General features: G+C 40.5%; 1 protein-coding gene and 1 long non-coding RNA gene across 3 annotated transcripts; one reads left to right on the plus strand and one right to left on the minus strand.

The window, feature by feature from the left end:
- Window positions 1-1,362: 1,362 nt before the first annotated feature.
- oma1 (OMA1 zinc metallopeptidase) lies at window positions 1,363-15,948 on the plus strand. 2 transcript variants are annotated; one of them, XR_005206952.1, is made up of 9 exons: window positions 1,363-1,923; window positions 4,910-5,138; window positions 5,360-5,533; window positions 5,633-5,740; window positions 7,554-7,682; window positions 7,887-7,961; window positions 9,116-9,265; window positions 13,435-14,526; window positions 14,560-15,948. XR_005206952.1 is itself a non-coding variant. In XM_037770013.1 (8 exons), exons 1-8 carry the CDS (start codon window positions 1,568-1,570, stop codon window positions 13,750-13,752), a joined length of 1,539 nt encoding a protein of 512 aa, XP_037625941.1. In that variant the 5' UTR covers window positions 1,363-1,567; the 3' UTR covers window positions 13,753-15,948. The 2 variants fall into 2 exon arrangements, 1 of the variants encoding a protein (XP_037625941.1); XM_037770013.1 differs by having other exon boundaries at window positions 13,435-15,948.
- LOC119488402 lies at window positions 1,782-4,640 on the minus strand. The gene is made up of 3 exons (XR_005206953.1): window positions 4,498-4,640; window positions 3,674-3,679; window positions 1,782-1,792 (listed from the first exon to the last, which is right to left on the minus strand). It is a non-coding gene; the product is annotated as an uncharacterized LOC119488402 (long non-coding RNA).
- Window positions 15,949-16,402: the final 454 nt, after the last annotated feature.

A 16,402-nucleotide genomic window follows, 5' to 3' on the forward strand; every position in this document is an offset into this window, starting at 1 on the left:
GTCAAGGAGAAGAAAACACTGAATTTGTAAAAAAAAAAGAAGCCTATTAAATATGAATGATAGTTAAAAACAAAAACAAAAAGTTCCTAAAAATAACAGGAAACTTTATCTCTGTGCTGCAATATTCACAGGAAATAATCTGCCTAAATCGCTGGTTTTACACCAGTATCCTGCAGATATTGTGTTCACTGTTTGGGTTAATTGTACAGTTTATCAGTTGCTCTGTACTGTTATAGTTATGCATTGACTATAATATGAAATATCCATAAAATATGTCTCTTAGTCAGGGGTCATCAGTTAACTCATAGATATAATAATCATAGATAGAAAAGGCAAAAGGTGGGGAATCACTGCTCTAAGGACATCACACTTTAAATAGATCATTCATACGACACCTTCTCACACAAAAAGTGCAATAAACAAGTGCAATACCTCAATCATATATCTTATACTGTTTATACTGTATATGTTCTTAATATGCCCTTTTACAAAGTATTTCTTATATATGTACATTCATACCTCCTGATATGTATATGTTCTAAATATGCCTTCTACAAAGTATTTCTTATATATGTACATTCATACTTCCTGATATGTATATGTTCCTAATATGCCTTCTACAAAGTATTTCTTATATATGTACATTCATACTTCCTGATATGTATATGTTCCTAATATGCCTTCTACAAAGTATTTCTTATATATGTACATTCATACTTCCTGATATGTATATGTTCCTAATATGCCTTCTACAAAGTATTTCTTATATATGTAGATTCATACTTCCTGATATGTATATGTTCTTAATATGCCTTCTACAAAATATTTCCTTTTATTATTGTAATTTAACTTATTATTTTTAATGGAGCTTCCCAGCAAAAAGCATTTCACATGATTGTACCTGTATAACCGGCGTGACAATAAACATCTTGAATCTTGTATCTTGAATCAGAGGAACTATTATGAATATGTAAATCAAGGCATCAAGTGTTTGACTATTTATTTTTCTTATGCTTTTCATTGAATGTAAATACTACTTGTTTCTGACTGTCCACTTGTTGGTATGATCATTCTCTTTTTCTTTATTATTATTATTATTATTTTTATATAATAATATTTTGTATATAATAATAATATTTTTATATAATAATATATATATAATAATATATATTATTTTATTATTTGTTCGAAATAAATTTTGAAATGAAATGAAATGAAATGATATAGATAGAAAGGGGAAAAGGTTGGGAACCACTCTGCTCTAAAGACATCAGAGGAACTTTTCTTCTGTGCGCCCGGAACCTTTCTTCGCGGAGTGGTTTCTAGGGGGAATCATTTTGGAAGCGCGTCAGACTGACCTCACAAAGTGTCGTTCAGAGATAGTAGAGATAGTAGAGATAGTAGTAACACTAGTGACGTTCAGCCTCTCAGGGAAACTAAATGCTGTTCAGCTCTGCGTGTTGATGTCTGTTGATATCTACTTGAGTAACAGATGTAAACATTAAACTCTCCAGCTGTTAGACAGAGTTATATGAAGGTTACTTTAGCTAGACTGTAAACTAACAATATGACATTGACAGTTTGTTTTAATCTCTTAAGAAACAGTCGCTTCTGTTTTCTTTCTGCACATCTGACAAGAAACTTCCACAGACCAGCTGGACATCCTGTGAAGAAGAAGATCAGCTGTCTCAGAACAACAAACTCCTTCAGAGACACACCAGCTGTTTCATTCTGCAGCAATGGGAGGAGGACAGCATGTCTCCAGATTAAACCCTGTCCTCTTCCTGTCCTCCTGTCTCAGTGTGGACACCATGGTGGACAGCTCTTCCACACCTCAGCTCCTGTGAGAGCTCTTCCTGCTGCTCCTCTCCTCTGGCTGCTGCTCAAACCTCTGCAGAAGCTCATGGCTATGGTGCTGGGCAGGTAAGGCAACAAGGCAAGGCAGCTTTATATGAGGTATTGATTGATCATCTGTTCTCTTGGAAAGACCACATTGAATTTGTCTGTAAAAAGACAAAACAAAGAATTTACTTTCTCCACCCCCTCATGTCTTTTGGGGCGAGTAACAGATTCTTCTTTTGTTTTTTACTTCTGTGATTATGAGTGTCCTGCAGTATGGCTATACTACATGGTACAAGAGTTTGTCCACTACTTTAAAGTCAAAACTGCTTCACCAAATGAAAATCTGCTCAAAGATTGTGGGTCAACCCCTTGAGACACCATCGTCTCTGACCCCAACCACGTTTTGAACAGTGAATATGAATTGTTACCATCAAATCGGAGATCCAGGGTTCCATGATTTAATAAGGTTAGACTGAAGCACTCTTTTGTGCACCAGTCAATCCTAAAACTAAACATGGAGCCTAATCCCAGATCAAGTGTACGTTGAAGGGCTCTGAATATCGTCTTCTGTGATTGCAATGTTTACATATATGTATCCTTGGTTCTTGTCTTTGTCCTTCCTGTGATGTTGCAAATGGAGCTGCTGTTATGCAAAACAAATTTCAAAGCACATTTCAGCAACAGGGCAATTCAAAGTGCTTTACGCAAACATTCAAGAACATTAAGACATAATTAAAACAGTTATAAAAACATTAAAACATTAAAGATTAGAAAATAAAAACAAGCTAAAAATAAAAGCTATAGGATAGAAGCTAAAACAGAATACAACACACAAGAGTAAAAGCTCTAGTGCAGTATAAGATCATTATTTGGTTTAATAAAAGGCAGCAGCAAACAGGACACTTTTAAGCTTTGATTTAAAAGAACTCAGAGTTGGAGCTGGTCCTGCAGGTTTCAGATATTTGGTGCATAAAAACTGAACTTCTGCATGTTTAGTTGTGACTCTGGGGACACTAAGCAGACCTGATCCAGATGACCTGAGAGGTCTGGATGGGTCAGAACATAGCAGAAGATCAGAAATGTATTTTGGCACCTAAACCATTTAGTGCTTTGTAAACCAGCAGGAGTATTTTGAAATCAATTCTCTGAGAGACAGGGAGCCGGTGTAGGTAGGAGACACACTGCTGCTCTGTTCATTGCTTTAAGGCACAATATTATTTAATTATACTTGTGTTAATTATAATTTAATTATACTTACTGCTCAGGTATAATAAACATAAATATAATTAAATATCGTAGTTGTTTTATCAACAATTGTATTAATTGTGTCATTTAAATAACAAATTAATTACTTTAGAAATTGTTGCCATGTTTTTTGTTAATTATCTGTTTTTAATTAACTCGTAAAAAAAAAAATCATTCACTAACATAATATGTGTACATGTACAGACTTTTATAATTTTAATTTATTTATATTCCCCCTTGTTTTTTTAATTTTATTTAATTTATTTTTTTTATTCAACCACTCTCCCCTTCTCCCTCAAACTTACACACAACTTTTTCTATTTATTTTTTATTATTATTTTATTTATTATTTATTTATTTATTTTTTTAACTATGATTATTTTATTTTATTTGTATATTTGTGTGTATTTATTTATTTTTGTACACTTGTTTTATTTTTAGTTGAGTGCCCTCTGGGTATTGTCTCGGGTGGGATATCTATCAGTCCAAACATGTTTGTGCAGTGGATTGTCAGAGTTGTATTAACAAAATTCAGAAATAAGCTCTGTTTAAAAAAACAAACAAACACACACTCGTAACCCTACACAACAGACTGCCCACTCTTTCTCTGATATACACACACCACATCAACATAATATAATATAACATAACATAACATAACATACATAGAATAGTTTGGTCTCAAAGGTTAAAGTTCAGACTCATTCCTAACCTTTCTTTGCTGTTGCCGTTGTACTCGCTGCATGTTTTGACCCGTTGTGTCAAGCTTGTCAAGTCACCCTCTGTGTCTTGTTCTGTCTTGTCTCATCTGTTATGTCTTGTTACGCTAATTTTAAATCAATTTAACTTGCAAAAATTAAACATTGAAGTGGACTGACTATAATAGTATTATTTGGCACACTCAAGGCTCCATAATAGACACTATCAGTGAGGCATCGTTCATTTATTTGGTTCTGTTTTGGGTCAGAGAACTGAATTTGGAAACATTTTCCAGCTCCCCCATCTTGCTTTGTTTTAGTCACTATTTCAAAAAGTCTTGGCCTACTTGTTTATTTTAATATTTGACTGTTTCCTCTGGGAAAACACACAAAATGACTTCAGCGTTTTGTGCATACTATGTTGTTGTGAACATATTTTATGCATGTTTTGATGCTGCGTTCTTGGCAAGACCTACTTTGGGATCTCAGTGGGTCTGCCTGGATTCCTACATTTCTAATTGGGACTTTTGCTGCTGATGTTTCTTTTTGCATTTTCTACTTAATGCCAAACATGCAAATTATCCAAACACAAAAGGAGCTTTAAAGGGGACCTATTATGCTTTTCCCCTCTCTTTTAGTGTGTAACATAGTTTTTTGTGCATGTAAAAGGTCTGCAAAGTTACAAAGCCCAAAGTCCACGACAAAGGGACACTGCTCCTGAACTTCCTGAAACACCCTGATGGAAGTCCTGCCTTTTTATTCTGTAATGTGATGATGTCACCAGTAACACATTTGCATAAGGACTAGTTTGACCCACCCGCAAACAAAGCTAGTTAAAGCAGAGCAGGAAGCAGGAGCTCAGACAGAGGGTGAAAACAGGTGCTGCAGCACAGCCGCTATGAGAGAAATAATGTGTTTTTTGAACATTGTTCTAGTAGAAATCCAAAAATAGTATGCACTTAAAAAAAAGTATAATAGTTCCTCTTTAAATTATTCTTTTCTTTCCATTCTTCACCACTGTAGGGCAGTGTATGATATTAAATGTACTGCATGAGCTTGTGTGAGTGACATAAACAATACATGTATATCAACAGACCTCGTGGCCTTCCTCTGTCTGTTCACAGGAGTATTAGGAAGTGGTGGGTGGCTCTCCCAGACAACCGGCGGCAGCTCATGCGCGAATGGGTCCGGCAGCGCCGCTGGCATCTGGCTGCGGGGGCAGGCGTTGCTATGGTGATCGTAGCCCTCCTTCTCCTGACCCACCTGGATGAGTCCCCAGTGACGGGACGGACCCGCCTCCTGGTGTTCAGCAGAGAGAACTACATGGAGCTGGCAGCCGTGACTTCAGATGCGGTGAGAGAGGGGGAGGGGGGGAGGGGGGAACCAAGTGTGTGTGTGTGTGTGTTAAAGGATGACCATGGATAGAAAATGACAAATTATCCTGATGAAAACAGTGATGACAAGTAAGATGACATTTAGTAAATGGATAAAGGGTGAAGAACATTTAATATGAGGAGGAATTAAGCAAATGAAATTGTTCCTAAAATGCTTAAATGTGCGTGTGTATGTTTCAGTACATGGAGCAGTTTGCAGAGATGCTGGTTCCAGTCACTGACCCCCGTCACCAGGTGGTGGAGCAGGAGGTGGAGCGTCTGGCGCAAAGAAACAAGGACATCCCTGAAGTGTCTGAAGTCACCTGGAGCATCCACGTGGTGCAAAATCCTGAAATCAATGCCTTTGTCCTACCGGTTAGTACAAGTTAAAGTCATACGTGATGATTTTTGTTCGTACACCTGTAAAGAATATCTCCCTAGTCTGGAATATCTTCTGTACTTTCCTTTCTGTAGAACGGGAAAGTGTTTGTTTTTACGGGGATGCTGGACGTTGTGGCGGACGTTCACCAGCTCACCATCATCCTGGGACACGAGATGGCTCATGCTGTATTGGGACACTCTGTAAGTACATAACCCTCTACAGTCCGTTTGTGATTGTGGTGTTGTTTCTACCCTTGATTATATCAGCATATATCCCATAATGACGGCGATATGAAGCTTCATATCAATTGATTAAAATGATCAATAATCCCTAAAATACCCAAATCCCAAAATACCACATTAAGACACCAAGATCTTTAGGAACACCTTAGAAAAAGCCAAGCTCTGATTTGGGATCAAAAACTTTTGCCATTTGGAGATTTCTGCAAGAATCGCATTTTTCGGCGATTAGATGGCGAAACTGCTCAGAAACCCCCTTATTGTCAATCCACCTAGGAAAGCCATTCATCCTCTGAATGCTCTAGGTCTCTAGTTTGTGGCTGTAAAGTTTCATGAGGCTGTGATTATCATAGAGGTCACAACAAATACACAATTTATGTAATCGCAAAACAGTTTAGGGACCCCAGTATGCAGAAATATTCAAATACACTGTTTTTAGAATAGGCGGAAATAACACATTTATACTGCATTAAAAAAACTGCATTGTTTTTGGCCCAAACTGCATGGGATTATCATAAAGTGGGCATGCCTGTAACGGGGAGACTCGTGGGTACCCATAGAACCCATTTTCATTCACATATCTTGAGGTCAGAGGTCAAAGGACCCCTTTGAAAATCGCCTTGAAAATAGTTTTTCCTCACCAAAATGTAGCCTCACTTCGGAGCCTCCTTTCTGACAAGCAAGCATGACATGGCTGGTACCAATGGAATCCTTAGGTTTTCTAGTTTCGTATGATATCAGTACCTTCACTCTATCTCTAAAACTGAAAAACAGTTAAGTCGGCCGAAGATGCCGGCGCCCTCGAGGAGTTGAAGAGGTTAAATGTCACACAAACAAACAGCACTACTGAGTTTGATGCAGAAAACATGGAAAACCTGTTTAGCTCTGTGCTGCAGTGTACACAAAAAAACCTGTGTGCAGTATGGTGACATTTGAGAGGCTTAGCTGACAGTAGCAGACCTCGCTGTGCATGCGGATGAGTCATTGAAAACACTTAAAGTGCAAATATTGTTCAAGAACAAAGTTTAGTCTTTTCTAAGCCTCTGGCTCACTGAGTAGAAGTTACAGCTGGAACACTTCCAGGTCTCTCCCACACAAGGTTGTAGAATAAATATGTATGTGGACCTCCTATAGGTGTGTGCATTATACACTGAGCTCTCCAGCCCCCCCACTCCATCTCAGCAGTACACTAATGGCTGAAGTGGCACCAGTTGCAGTGTTGTTGCATCAGCCGGCGATAAAGACTCACTGACGATCACCTCCAAACACTAATCCTGTCGGTGCCGTGACGACCGGAGTCCTGTCGACCTAGGGCACTGCTCTGTTTCATTAATTCTCCACAGATGGCTGTTTTTGCTCTGGCTACTGAAGCCCATTCTTCTTGTTCTTAAAAAAAAGTGTCTAATGAAGTTGTGGGTATTTCAAGACTTTAAACGTCCTCGGAGGAAATGCTTGAAGGAGATTTTAATTAGATGAAGGGAATGAGCATCGATGGGTGTTGGCATTACCCAGTAGGTGTGCTCTATTGGATTGGCTGTTAAAACCTCTAAATCTGTTACAGCGTAAAAGTTCCGCTATAATAGATGGGAACAATCAATATGTTCCAGCGGCCTTATTCACCTCCCAAAAACTTTTCACATCTATTTATCTCTCCCTATCCCGCTCTCTTCTGTTTGTTTAACCCCGATCCTTCACTTTCTACGTTCCTTTCTTGTCTCCTGTCACCTCCTCCTTGTCATCCCTCGTCTCCTCTGCTCTCCCCCCCCCCCCCTAGGCAGAACAGGCCAGTCTGTCTCACGTCGTGGACCTCCTGTCCCTTATTCTGCTGACAGCCATCTGGGCCGTGTGTCCTCGGGACAGCCTGGCTCTGCTGGGACAGTGGGTACAGAACAAGCTTTCCCAGGTGAGACCTTATCCAGACTGTTACCCGTACACACTGCAGAACACAAGTTCCTGGAGAAACATCACGTTTTTCACACTTTACACACTATGTTCACTAAACAGGCAACAATTTAACTCTATATTATTATATGTTATGTAAGGGAAATGTATATGCATCTTAGAGTTTGTACATCCTCATACATACATCATTGTTTCTCTCCCTCAGTTGATGTTCAGCCGTCCCTTCAGCAGGAAACTGGAGGCTGAGGCCGATCAAGTCGGGTTGCAGTTGGCTGCGAAGGTATCATCATCATCTCCATTTTGTTATCACTTAAAGGAACAATCCACTGATTTTGTACATAAAATTCTGTTTACTTATCACGGGGAGAACTACACAGTCAGAGAAAACTGCTGTTTGATGTATTCTGTGGCTCTGGAGGAGATTTACAAAGTTTGCCATTTTTTTTCCAAAATTTTGGTTGGTTTTCTGTCTGTTTTTCTTTTACCTGTTTTCAGTTTGTTTTTTGACCTTTTTTCTGTCTGAATTTGGTTTGTTTTTTTGGTCTGTTTTTAGTTTGTTTTTTGACCTGTTTTCAGTCTAATTTCGGCCTGTTTTTTGGCCGGTTTTTAGTTTGTTTCCTGTCTTTTTTCTTTCTTTTTTTTATCTGTTTTCAGTCTGACTTTGACCTGTTTTCAGTCTGTTTTATGTCTGTTTTCTGTATTTTTTTGGCTGGTTTTCAGTCTCTTTTCTGTCCTTTTTTTAACCTGTTTTTCAGTCTGACTTTGGCTTGTTTTTTGGCCTGTTTTTAGTTTGTTTTCAGTCTGTTTCCTGTCTTTTTTTATACTTGTTATCAGTCTGATATTGGTTGATTTTCAGTCTGATTTTGACCTGTTTTCAGCCTGCTTTCAGTCTGTTTTCAGTCTGTTTTCAGTCTTTTTTGGGCATGTTTTAGTCTGTTTTTTGTGTTTTTGGCCTCATGGCATCAGGGTTATCTTAGCTTGGGTTTTCGACATAACGTTTTTAACAGAAATCCTGCATTGGAAATGCAGTGCTATTTCGTTGCATTATGCAAAATGTAGGATCCAGCATTTCTGGAGTTTGACCCATGCAAGAGACTAAAAGTTGGCCATTGTTTTTTCAGTTCCCCAACTTTATGGAAGTGCAATACTAAATGATGTACCCATTTAACATAATATGACTCTACTAAAGACCATTGTTGCATTTTGGGGGTCATGATTAAGGAATAGTTGTGTTTTAACACAGCAAAATGATATTCATCGAGTGTAGCTGTTGCTGTTGCTGTCAAACCTTGTAATCTGTCTGCGGGGCACTAGGGGGCACTGTTGTCAAACTAAACTAGACTCAGAGATTCGCCAGTAAGGATTTTCATCTCGGCACAAGACCGAGGGATGCCACAGTGTGTGAGTTTGTGTGTGTGTGTGTGTCCTTCCCAGGCGTGTGCAGATGTGCGAGCAGGACCCGTTTTCTGGAAGCAAATGGAAATCAGAGACCAGCTGACAGGAGAGCCTACCTTCCCCGAGTGGCTGTCCACACACCCGTCGCACAGGAACAGATTCACTCAGCTGGACCGCCTCATACCACAGGTACAGACACACACAGTAATGACTCCCTGCTCAGTTCAAATAACAGCATGGGTAGCTCCTAAGTTTCTTCTTTAATAACTCAATTACATAAGTAAACACATCCCTGCTGCTCTGATGCACGTGTTTGTCTAAAGTAAAAGACTCTTTGATCCCTGCGTGAGGAGAAACCCTACACCTGTCTGTTGTTTAGGAGAAACAGTTTAGCTTTAGGAGCTGTTGAAAGGAGTCTTAATGGAACTAATGAAGCGTCTGGAGAGATGTATATCCACCTGCAGACATGTGGAAGAGGAGGAGGGCAGAGAGGAAGAAGAGAGGAGGAGAGGAAAAAGATGCAAGGTTTTAGGAAGACAGGAAAAACATTTTGCCACACAGGAGCCTGCTTAATTAAACCTCTTTGAGGCTTTGAGTTCAGCCCCACGGTAGCAGTTTGATCTCACAGGCTCACACACTGTGTCGCCACTGTGGCAAGACAACCAATGGTATCTTAAAGGGACATTTCAGGTGTTTTGAAGTTGGGTTGTATGAAGTACTTATCCATAGTCAGTGTATTACCTACAGTAGATTACGGTCGGCACGACCCCAGTTTGGAGAAAAAGACAGGAGTACAGGCACGGGAGTAAAGCAATGTACTGCTGTGGACGGGGGCAGCAGCAAAACAGATTTTAAACACCTAAAAAATCAATATCTGTTTAAGTGTACACAATATTTAGAATATTTTTGCTGGTTTACCTTGCCGTGAGACAGCTAGAGTCTATGTTTCTAACAGGGAACTGAAGCCGCTATCTATGCTCTCGCCAAAGCATCCAGACTCCACTGAACAAGACTCGGTCAAAACCGAGTATATGTGTCGACCGTGTATGGTCAGTCTGTGAATTTGGGGCTAAATTGTTACACAAATAGTCAGTGGTCATGTCTATAATGTTAAATCCAGCGCTACATGTCCACCGGGTCCGGCGAAGACACTAGGGGACGCGCTGCTCCACTCAACTGGGAAATAGTCTATGCCACTGCTGAATCTCGTTTCATTTTAGAACTAGATCGCCTAGTTTCACAGCTTGGTCCAAATTTCGTGAGCCGCACGCGTCACGCTGGACGGGCTCATTTGCATAAAGGACTGTTCCTGCCTTTTAACTTTGAAAGAGCAGCGGCCAATGAGGAAACTCCAACACTCACACTTCATCACTCAGTCACTCAGTGACAGACTTTGTAGGGCTGGCCCTCAGTGGTCCAGCCAAAAAAACAGTAACAGTCTACCGCTGCCCCGATCGCTTAGTTTGTTTATGTTATTGAGTGACTTTGGTGTTTTAAAGAGTTAGTTCGGATTCACCAAAGTCACACAATAGCACAAACAAACTAACCGATCGAGGCAGCGTTAGACCAGCAACTCCCGTGTTCTGCGAAGTAAAATTATAGTTTTTTTTCGATGGAGTCTGGTGGCTTTGGTGAGAGCATAGATTGATATAACGGCCGAACCATCCCTTTAAGACTTCTATGGAAAGCGTCAGCATCCACAATCATTACGTCTGACGTGTGTGTGTTTGTCTCTGAGGCAGAGAGAGAGAGAGAGAGAGAGAGAGATGTACAATGTATGAGGCAGAATTTAACCTTGAGCGTGAGCTGGACTGTTTGTACACCGTCAGATGCTCCAAGCAGGAAAGATGAACAGATGGGTAAACCACTAATTGTCCATCAGGTGCCTGTGTTGTTGTGTGTGTACATGTTATATGTGTGAGTGTGTTATATGTTTGTGCCCGTGCATCATATCATACCCCCGTGTGGTAGATTGACCTCTAGCAGCAGTCGTTGTCGAGGCCAGGCTGCAGCCACAGGCAGTGAAGTGATGCAGACTGTTGTTTGGGGATTCATCGGCCTGCATCGAGTGTGTCTGTGTGTGTGTGTGTGTGCTGAGAAAAAACTCTCTCATATATACACCACCCTCCTCACACCAAACCGTTCGATCCGGCGTGGCAGCACATATGAGCCAGTTAACAGCGGAGCTCAGTCGGGTGAAAGTGGTGCATAATGTGATGTTTTTAACCTTGCGAGAGGTGACAGCATCAAGCTACTTAACCCGACTCTTCTGAGGGCACTCCGCCTCCACTAGTGCGCTCATCATCCTTAAGCAAAGCGCATTAAGTCCACCGGTGGCATGAGAGGAGGGAGAGCCTGTTGAGTGGGAAGCCAAGTGCATGTATGTATGAGTCTTTTAGGTGATTCTAAGTGAGAGATTAATGAGTTTGGTGTGTGGGTGTGTGAGACAGACAGACAGACAGAGAGGATGTCTCTAACCGCTGGGAAGTGTTTGTAGTTAGTTCCTATCAGCTCTGCTTATCCAACCTGTATGGGATTGATTTAAAGGGGACATATCATGAAATACTCACTTTAATCAGTGCTTGTGTTCATATATTTGGGTATCTGGAGAGTCTACCAACACACAAACTGTGAAATAAATAACCCAGTCAGTTTTTTTTCAGATGTCTAGATCAGAAAACGTGATTCAACAAACCATTCAGATTTGTCTCCCCTTCCTATGTCACATGCAGGCTCATTAGAATATTATTATTATATCACCCCTCGGACCCCCTAGAAAACGAGACCATATTTTTCATGCAAGCCAATCAGAGCAGACTGGGCTTAAAGAGACAGGCACTTAAACGGAGCGTTTCAGACAGAGGGTGAACACAGGTATATTCAGACAGACGGTATGAGAAAGATAATGTGTTTTTTGGACATAAAAGCATGTAAACATGTTCTAGTAGAAACACAAAATACATGTATGAATCTGAAAATGAGCGGGATATGTCCTCTTTCAAGAAGACAGGTTGCATCTTTAGCCATATTTTAGCCATGCCAGCAGCATGCCTCGAAGGATGGTTATGTCAGTCTGTCGGTCGTTCCACCACTTTGGTCCAGACTGAAATATCTCAAGAACTACTGGACAGATGAGGATGAAGCCTACTGACTTTGGTGATCCTCTGATTTTTCCTCTAGCGCCATCATCAGGTCAAAAGTTCAGTTTGTCCAATACTTTGGTTTATGACAGGTGGCAACCTCCGTATCTGAAAAGTGAAGCCAATGCTGAAGTGCCTTAAACTTGCATTCTTTCTAACAGCCAGCAGGGGGCGACTCCTCTGGTTGCAAAAAGAAGTCTGATTGTATAGAAGTCTATGAGAAAATGAGCCTACTTCTTACTTGATTTATTACCTCAGTAAACATTGTAAACATGAGTTTATGGTCTCAATCACTAGTTTCAAGTCTTCTTCAATACAGCATGATGTTCATTTAGTAAATGATGGTCCTAATTGCTTTAGGGCGGGGCTACCTTGTGATTGACAGGTCACTACCACGGCGTTTAACAGTCTGGGAGTTGTCTGCATTTTCGTCTTACAACTTTAACCCTTTCACAGTGTGTTTTCAGTTCATCAAAATTAATAATAACCTTTTGGTCGCCTAAAAATTTCTTATTCAGTGTTCGGTTGCACTTAGCTCCACCCTCTCGTGTCACTTCTGGTTGCAAAAAAACAAGATGGCGACGGCCAAAATGCAAAACTCGAGGCTTCAAAACTGCAGTCCACAAACCAATGGGTGACGTCACGGTAACTACGTCCACTTCTTATATACAGTCTATGATTTATGACCAAATTCCTGCAAAACTAATGATATTCCCATCAACCTGAGCTGCAGTTTTTCTTTAGTGCAAATTAGCAAATGTTAGCATGCTAACACGTTAAGCTAAGATGCCTAAAGCACGGCGGTGCTTCAGTACAGCCTCACAGAGCTGGACGTAGACTCTTGTTGATTCTCTCCGTGGTGTTTTTGTTTCTCTGTCTTTAGCTTCGTGCATCAGTTTATCTGTGTCGGGTTTGTTTGTCTTTGTTTGTCTTTGGCCCTTCACATTCTCCTCGCCTTCTTCGTGTCGCATTTAATTTCAGTTCACAGCAGCGTTTTGATGAAATGTTTTATCTACCAATCACAAATTAAAAAGAACAAGTAACTGATTTCTTGCTCTACCACACTGCAAACAAAAACAACAAATGGCTCACCACTACACAAACAAAGACATCTATCACAGGGCTTATCAGATCCATCTTTGTACTTGTTAATGGACTTCTTGTCTGAAGTTATGATAAGTCAGTACAACGTCTGCTCTTCACTCTGTCTCTGTCCAGGCTCTGGAGCTGAGGGAGAGCTGCGCCTGCCCTGCTCTACCTGCTACTGACCCTCGGGCCGTCTTCTCCAAGAGCGTCCGTGTGTTGCTGGAAACCACCAAGCACCAGGAGAGACACGGGCCAGGAGGGGCACGCAAGCCTCACAGTCCGGTCTCACTCCACACAGGACTGCCTGCAGCTCTGCTGGCCCAAACTGCCCTTCTTCCTTCCACAAATGTGGATCGAGGAATTAAAGGCCCAGTCGTAGCTTCAGAGGTAGCTGTAGCAGCCCCTGGTGAGGGGGGAGGATTCCAGCCTGAGGTACAGAGCACCAGCTGACAGGGCTTTTAAATCCTCACAAACTTTTAGTTTTTCACTGACTACCTTTTTGAATGATTGATTGATTGATTGATTGGTCAGCTAGCATATTCATCGAACTATTTACCGCAGCTAAAAGTCTGTTTTTATCGTCTATTAAATTTCAGAGACCCTGGGTGCACAGGTGGTAAAGGGGTCAAGTGTGTCTAGACTACAAGCCTCATGTCAGCGCCACACTCGTGTCACGACAGCGTTGACACGACACTTAAGCGACCGGTTCTGTCTTGTCCGCGAATTTCAAAGCGTCGAGCGAGCAGCAAAAGAGCAGCCAAACTTTCCGCACAGTTTTCCTGTGGTACGTGTGAGTATTCCTGATCTATTTTTCCATCAACAATGATGCATATGATTCATTCGCAACAGGTGACGGCTTTCTCTGAGCCCGAGCGAGGCCTGCACTAGTTATTTTGACCGCTAGATGACGATCTCACATTAAACAATGCATATTCTCCCGCAGCTTTTAAAAACTTTAAAAAAAACTTTATTTGTCTACCACTTTTCAAAACGGAATCAATAAACAAATAGCAATAAGTGAGAAAACATGTAAGAACGAGGTCAGATAATGACAAAATATAAATATTATGACAACAGTTTAATAATTAAAAGGATAAAATAATGATAAAAACCCTGAAATATGTACTGAATAGTAGTGAAGTAGTCGTGTTTACTGGCCCATCGACCTCGCGTTTATGTGTGTATTATAAAAAACTCGACTTCATGCCTTAATAAATGCTTCAGGTCGCGGTTAGGCCCGTAAGACGCTGCTGAGAGGAGTCTGAGTTGTGGTGGGGCTGGTCATTTGTTGGCGTTAGAGGACTCCATTTTTAACCAAACATTAGCTATCGTTGCAGACTGTTAGCCCTGTAAGGAGAGCTGAAATTAAAGGCACTTGCGAGCGTGCATGACATCACATCCGTTGGATTTTCCCGGAAGAAATGGCCCGGGTCTTTCACAATAAAAGCAGTCTACAGGCTGATAGAGGAAACCCAGAAAGTCGCGGAATGTCGTATTTTTTGTGTAAAAACTTGCATACAGTCCCTTTAACATGAGAGCTTATCTGTTGCGTCAGATGCGCGAGTGAAAAACGTGGCTGATGCGTGTGTGATACGCTTGCGGTCTAGACAAAGGGTTAGTCCTTTTCTTGACACTATAGACTCCTTATAGTGGGGAGGGTGGAGCTGGGGGCGGTACTGTGAAAAAAAAAAGTGGAGAAAATTGGTGGAAAAAGTCAGCAAAATAATGTAATAGAAAAAGAAAAGAAAAAAATCAAGGCCCCTCCTAACCTTTCCCTCTCCTGCAGCCCCCTGCTGACTGGGCTTCAGAGAATGTTATTCATGCCTAGTGACTACAAAGATGCCATATTAATTAGATAACCTCGAACGAGGAAACGCTGAATGGATCTTAGTAAAGCCTCCATACATTGCCAGATTAATATGTGCATTATTCATCGACACACGGCAACAGACGAGAGTAAGCACTTTGTGTGTGCATGTCGGTGGCTTCGTCCGTGGCGGGCAGAGGACATCTACATTCTAATTATGACTACTGCATTCTCATGCCACACACACACACACAGCACTTTATGCTATTCTCCACCCTCAGGGACTTAATGGTGTAAATTTATGCCGGGTTGTTTGCAGGTTTTAAAACACAGACTCCTGCACAGGAATGCCAATATCCACCGTCAAGCTTTGAGAAATCTTTCATGGGGTTTTGTAAAATCTTATTTAACAAGGCAAGTTGACTGAGAAAAACATTCTTACAACAACAGCCTGCGGGAGAAGTCGCACAATGAGGAGGGGAGAGCAGTTATGGTTCATATCTTGGTAAAACTGTGAAATCAAAAAAGTACTACTGTGTTTTCATATGGGATAAATTATTTTATTTGTGTAATGCATTTTAGGGTTTAGAGTTTAGGGATTGTATCACTTACAAAACACCAGACAGCAGTTCTTCCAGGTGCTGTGGAAGCTTTGTTTTACTGGGAGCAGGGTAGGTCTGTATTAGAGTCTGTTAGAATAAGTGGCCAGTGATGGAGTTTGAGCAAAAATGTGCAATGAAAAAGCCAAGGGAATATTGGTGTTTGCATATCAATATCTCAGCAGCTACGTGCTCTGTTTGCAAGTGGCAAGCAAATAAATATAAAAACTTTAGAGGAAAGAAATGTTATTTTGGCTTTTTTTCAAAGCAGATCAACAATGTACATTTATCAACAGGAGAAATGAGGATTATGTGTACACAATGTAATATTATGTACTGTGTGTGTTTGAATGTGTGAGCGACTAAGAATTTTAGTTAATTTTCAGAGTGTGTTTACTAGTTTAAGTTTAGTTTCAGTTTTTCAGAAAGGTTTAGTTTGTTTTTATATATTTAGTTTTACTTTGTTTTTGTAAGTATGGAGGACGGAACCTGCCAAATAAAAAAATAAAAAAATAAATGTCATTACATGTCGCAAAAATAATATTAAAAATAAATGTAGCCATTAATTAATTGATCAAATGTGACATAAATTGATATTTCTGTTTTAATTTGCTTCTTTACGTATTTATCTTTGTATTAATCCCTTATTTATTTACTCTTCTGTTTATTTTTAGCATTTATTTATTTATGCATT

The sequence above is a fragment of the Sebastes umbrosus genome, chromosome 5 (assembly GCF_015220745.1).
Source record: "Sebastes umbrosus isolate fSebUmb1 chromosome 5, fSebUmb1.pri, whole genome shotgun sequence".
NCBI lineage: Eukaryota > Metazoa > Chordata > Actinopteri > Perciformes > Sebastidae > Sebastes > Sebastes umbrosus.

Coding starts and splice junctions, on each gene's coding strand:
- oma1 (XM_037770013.1), top strand. CDS start 1,568: ATGACATTGACAGTTTGTTTTAATCTCTTAAGAAACAGTCGCTTCTGT. Junction 5,139..5,359: donor CAGCCGTGACTTCAGATGCG/GTGAGAGAGGGG, acceptor TGTATGTTTCAG/TACATGGAGCAGTTTGCAGA. Junction 9,266..13,434: donor TGGACCGCCTCATACCACAG/GTACAGACACAC, acceptor GTCTCTGTCCAG/GCTCTGGAGCTGAGGGAGAG.